General features: G+C 46.2%; 1 protein-coding gene across 2 annotated transcripts; it reads right to left on the bottom strand.

Moving 5' to 3' along the window:
* Positions 1-2,506: 2,506 nt before the first annotated feature.
* LOC134453673 (uncharacterized protein C11orf87 homolog) lies at positions 2,507-4,888 on the bottom strand. Of its 2 annotated transcripts, none has more exons than XM_063204462.1 (2): positions 4,753-4,888; positions 2,507-4,114 (listed from the first exon to the last, which is right to left on the bottom strand). In XM_063204462.1, exon 2 carries the CDS (start codon positions 3,962-3,964, stop codon positions 3,476-3,478), a length of 489 nt encoding a protein of 162 aa, XP_063060532.1. In that variant the 5' UTR covers positions 3,965-4,114; positions 4,753-4,888; the 3' UTR covers positions 2,507-3,475. The 2 variants fall into 2 exon arrangements, with proteins under 2 accessions (XP_063060532.1, XP_063060533.1); XM_063204463.1 differs by lacking the exon at positions 4,753-4,888 and adding an exon at positions 4,647-4,688.
* Positions 4,889-5,651: the final 763 nt, after the last annotated feature.

The raw sequence follows: 5,651 nt of genomic DNA, 5'->3' as shown, positions 1-5,651 counted from the left end.
TGAGAGGAGACGAGAGGAGACGAGATGAGAGGAGAGGAGAGGACAGGAGAGGAGAGGAGAGGAGAGGACAGAGGGAGAGGAGAGGAGAGGAGAGGAGAGGAGAGGAGAGGAGAGGAGAGGAGAGGAGAGGACAGGAGAGAGAAGAATAAAGTGATACTAAAATGAGCTGAAAGGCGGTAAAGGAAGGGAGAAAATGAAACACAGAGAATGGAATAGGCAATTGGAATGACAAACGGAGGAGGCAGATAAAAGGAAGGAGACAATGAGTGTGTCAGAAGACACAAAGAGAGAGGAAGAGAAATCATGACCGTGGAAAAGACAGAGAGAGAGGGAGGGAGAGAGAGAGAGAGAGAGAAAAGGGTGGGTTTGGGATGCAGCAGATCGGAAAATGAGGAGGAAAGTAGGTATTTTGGCTCAATAGTGTGTGTTCGTTGGCATGGCGAGCTCCTCCTTGAGCCATCTCTAAATGGACTGGGGGAAGGTGCTCAAGTCAAATGGCGGCGGGCGAGCCGAGGCAGCCGAGAAAAATACCATTAACTCCTCATTATCTCACTGAGAAAATCCATTAGGACCGGCATTAGTTAACTAAGTCCCCCCATTCATTCACATGCAGAACAAGCAAGTAGTGTTAAGGAAGACACACAGAGAAAGAAAGGATAAATAGAGAATGAAGAATGAGATTATGTGTGTGTGAGAAGGAGAGAGAATGTGTGTGTGTGTATGTGTGGGCGTGTGTGTGGGTGGGTGTGTGCAAGCAAGCATGCGTTGTGTGTGACAAGTGAGATGTCATGCTACTAGACTGTCAGCCTTCTTCATGGTCAATATGGTTTAATTTGTCCTTTGACTGATTTATGGATCATGCGTCCTTCAGCCAATCAGCCCTTTGACACAGGATGAAGGTGGATCATCCCACTAGTTCTGGAGAGTAATTGCTCTAATATAGTGTTTCTCAATGGGGGCGGTACAGCCCCCCATGGGGCTTTGGGGAGCCCTAGGGGGGCGTTGAGAAGGATACAGATGAGAGGGAAGCGGTGCTTATTTGCCTTTGGGGGGCATTAGTCCATTTATTTTTTTAATACTAAGGGGACGTTGTCATACTTATGCTGAGGTCAAGGGGGCGATAGTAAGCTTGGAATGAGGCCAAGGAGGCATTTGTTCAAAAAAGGTTTAGAACCACTGCTCTAGTGGCTTTCGGGTAAGGAACGGCTATACCTGTGGATGAATTGAAAGACTATATTCTGCAGTGTTAAATCAACACTTAGAGAGCACTCTGGGACCAAAAAAACACTCTAGAAGATGTGAGGAGTATTTTGAGTTCTCACTATGAAGTCACAAGAACTTTGCAGGATTTTTTGGGTTCTTTGGGAGCTGTAGAATGTTCAGGTCAAATTCAAGAAGAACTCCTCAGAGGGCTAAATCAACTCTCTAAGTGTTGAATTAACATTGCACAGTTGAATGTGTATAGGAGCCATGTTGTCATCCCAACCCCCAGACCCTGCACGTGTGATTACTGGACAGCGGGTTCTCCTCCCCATTCCAGCATTTAATAGCATTTGCATAAATGGTGAAGCTCGCCTTGGAAGGAAATTGAAATCATTCCCCAGAGGTGTGTGTGTGTGTGTGTGTGTGTGTGTGTGTGTGTGTGTGTGTGCGTGCGTGCGTGCGTGCGTGCGTGCGTGCGTGCGTGCGTGCGTGCGTGCGTGCGTGCGTGCGTGCGTGCGTGCGTGTGTGTGTGTGTGTGTGCATCCATGCATGCATGAGTAGCTGTGTGTACAATGTGTGTAGGTGTGTATCTGTATACAAAATGTTTCATTACCACCATCAGTACCCGTGTAATAAACCTTTGCAGAGGAATTTCCCAGTATAATCAATTGCCGTGCACAACTGCCAGTCCATTTGCTGGGGAAGGGCCATTTAACTGGATGGTAATTAACTGGTTCAGGGTTGGCTGCTTACTGCCTGCACGCCTCCAGATTGCAGATGCATGGGAGCAAGTCAAGGTGACAGGGCAGGCAGGCCAGAGAAGCATTCAGACAAACTGGTACATTTATGTGAGTGTGCAATAAATTTATTATACGAGTGTAAAAGGCTTAACTGATTTGATTAGACTGTGCTAAACTTAATTTAATATTCAGGTGAGGACTCACTCTACACTACACACAACCTAGAGGCACATGGCCTTGAATGGGTTCTCGAAGGCCACAATGGCCAATGATCTGTGTGAAACGATAAAATAAATGTATCTGCTATAGGTTCCCTTTGGAACAGTTAAGATCTTACACAAGGTCTTACACAATACAATGTAGAGGCTTTGAGAATTTCACAGGCCTCTTTTCTAACCCTTTCAGCCATTTTCCTAACCAACCTGTGTCAAGGAAATGCACAGACAATGTTAAAATTAGTACTCATTTATTGTAGATCATGAGTTACACTTTCATAATCGTATGGTTGAAATGAATTATCGAGAAAGAATAATAATCGTTTATATATTCATCTAAAGGCAAAATATATGAGCGAGAAAAAAAGAATAAAGAAGGAAGTTGAAAGAAGAGAAATAAAAGCATTAGTTTGATTGAGCTGTAGAATGGCTAACTTAAATATGCCTATAGTAGTACCTACATAAATATCACTATACAGCACCGTGACCAAAACAAGGGTATACAACCACTAGTAGCTGCAATTTCACGTTAACAGTCTCGGGAAAGGGTTTAGCTGGGTATAAAATTACGCATATGTCTTAGGCCAGGTTAATAAGGCAGGGAAATAGCGCTTAGTTAAAAGTATAGGCTACTACTTAAAAATGCCCAAGTTTAACTCTCCAACTACTAGGCTATAAGCTAGCTTAACTGAAGGCATTATGCTCTACTGAAACACATAACGTTGAATGATTTTTTTTTTTTTTACCATAAACTCAATAGAAGGGAGTCTACTAAAGAAAAATACGCGACTAACGGGGGAGATCTACGGGAAGAGCAACATGAGACCGCGTCGCCTCCTCCTTTTCAGCACTTCAGCACTGGACAGCGACAGTCTACTATACAAGATGTACAACGCGCCCGGTCATTTTTCCTGCGCGTCTGCCCTTGCTTGCATACACATACATACACTTCGTTGGCAGGAGAAATAAAGTAGCACATTGTCCACTGACTGGCTGCATGGCTATGTTAGCCAGTAGTTATTTCCATTTGCCCGCAGATGGTCCTCGGTTCCACCAAGCTCTAGGCCGGTGAGGTCCCCCGGGAGGGGACGGTGAAAACTGTCAAGGATTCCAGAAAAGCAGAGTGTCCGCTCTGTATAAAGTATTTAACCGTTCTTAATGGCTGCTTCGCGCTCCAGCAGAAGCTATATTGAAGACTTATCATTGTTCATGCTTGTAGAATTGTAGAATCTAGTTAACCCCTATAGGTAAGGTAATAGTATGAATACACGGTATCTATTTACATTGTTCCTTAAATGCTTTCGTGGTATTGCATTATCAAGAAGACACCGCGACAGATTCCAGCAAATTCTGTCCGTTTGCCTGGTCCGTGTGTCGCGTATTGGCTTTTGACTCGTTCGTCGGGATCGGTGCAACGACACTGGACTCTTCCTGAGACGGTGTGTCTGACTGGCTCCTCTGGACTGCGGCGGGTGGCCGTTTTCCCGGTCTCACCATGATACATGGCCTGACCACTGGCTTCCCTTTGAGGGTTTTGGGGCTGCAGTTGTCGCGCTCGTACTCCTCCTGTGCCCGTTGTATCTTTCTCTTTTTCATCTTACATTTGTGGAAGTGAAAAGTGACCAGCGAAAGAAACATGATTCCAATGATCAGTGCAATGAGCACGAAGAGCACAGCGGTGGATGAGAAGGACTGGAACAGCTGATCCATTTGTTCGATGCAGGTGCCATTGGTTCGGGCAGTCCCGTTGAAGGTGCAGTGTGGTATGGAGGAAAGCGCCAAATTCTCGGATGTCCTGGCACTCATTTAGCACGTTTCACAGACAAAGAGTATATTCCGAGAATGAGAGGAAGAAACGCCGAGAATACTATCTCCGCCAGAGCGTATCTCCAAAAACCGCTATATTGCGACCATTCCTCCGGAGTGCGGTGGTCTCGGAGTCCCGTAGGAATCACCCTAAAAACGGATCCAACAAGATCGGGAATTAGACAGATACATTGAGACAGTCAATAAATACGCATTGTCACACTGACATGTTTCACAGAGCATGCCATGCATTGCAAGCCGCAAAACCTCCCCTTACCGCACAGTAAAACAGGGGTCTCTGAATCACAATTGCTTCTATACAGCAAGGAACGGGGCGGTGCAGTGCAAACACCCCTCCGATATTGAATTCTGTTCCCCACACACCACTGTCATGCACGTCCATCTCGTGAACAGCTGAGGGCTTAACTTGGAATATCTGAAGGGAACTTGAAGTTGTTCCATAGATCAACCGTTATGATAAATCTATACACAAGAATGTTTCCCTCATTGTGTATGCAGTACGCGTCAATCATCAGCTCAAACAATTGAAAAGTGAACCGCAGTTATTTCGGTTCTTCTCTCAACTGCGGCATTCCTTCAGATAAGGCAGCCAGCCATCAAATCAGCGAATCAATCCGAGCACGCAGTCACCGAATACAGATGCAATTAAATGATTTCCCACCTAGAATGCCGTGGACCCATCACCAAATCTTTCCTTATTCATCGCAACACCAGCAATCCATAAAACAAAAGCGGATTTACTACGGAAAAAAGGCACACGGTTTTACCTGACGTTACTGTTGGGCTGCCGCTGTTCCGGAGTTGAAGACCAGCCGGGGTTGCAAAAACTGAGAAAAAGGGAAAAGAATTCAGCCAATCCCCGCGGATTGCAATGACGTATGGTGCTTGATAATCGACAAGCTTCACCGTAGCCAGCTGCACCCCCATTCATACATATTCTGTATGTCCGTTATCTTTCTGTCATTCGCATGCATGAAAGAAAAGAACCACAGAGCAACACATTACCCGGGATACATACTAGAAGCCTGTCAGTCTCTCATGTGCCATTCGGATCTGCGTATGTCTTCCCCCCTTCACGCGCTTGTAACTTTCCGTGCGAACGGTAGGTATAGGACAAGGGGGCGTCGGCTGGCAACTTTAACGGGCTTGGAAAACCTAATGCCGTCGACGTAACTAGGATAAACATTGGGAAGAAATGTAGCACCGTTGCCAACTTAACCTAATGGACCGCTACGGGGGTTTGGATCAGACGTTCTAATGCGTTTTAAGAATGCTGATTTTCGGATGGGTGCATTTCGTGGTGGTTTACCAGTTCGGAGCACAAGAGGGAGATGCATGCATACTGTATGACACACAGGCTTGACACTCCCCTACCGCGCACACATTAGCATAGGTTCAACATACAAAGACATGTGAAGAAGGCAGCTGGGTGTCCAATCCCCCCCCCCCCCCCTCTCTCTCTCACACACACACACGCACGCACGCACGCACGCACGCGCGCGCACACACACACACACACACACACACACACACACACACACACACACACACACACACACACTTGTTCTTTCCTCTGGTCCGTCAGTAACATTCTGCTCAGTCTGATGCTGCTTGTTTGGTGTACTTTAAGGGCACTGGGTGCTTGCCTGGGCATAAACCACCTCAG

This window comes from Engraulis encrasicolus, chromosome 8, assembly GCF_034702125.1.
Source record: "Engraulis encrasicolus isolate BLACKSEA-1 chromosome 8, IST_EnEncr_1.0, whole genome shotgun sequence".
NCBI lineage: Eukaryota > Metazoa > Chordata > Actinopteri > Clupeiformes > Engraulidae > Engraulis > Engraulis encrasicolus.
The sequence above is the reverse complement of the archived record's forward strand: the minus strand, read 5'-3'. Positions and strand labels throughout refer to the sequence as shown.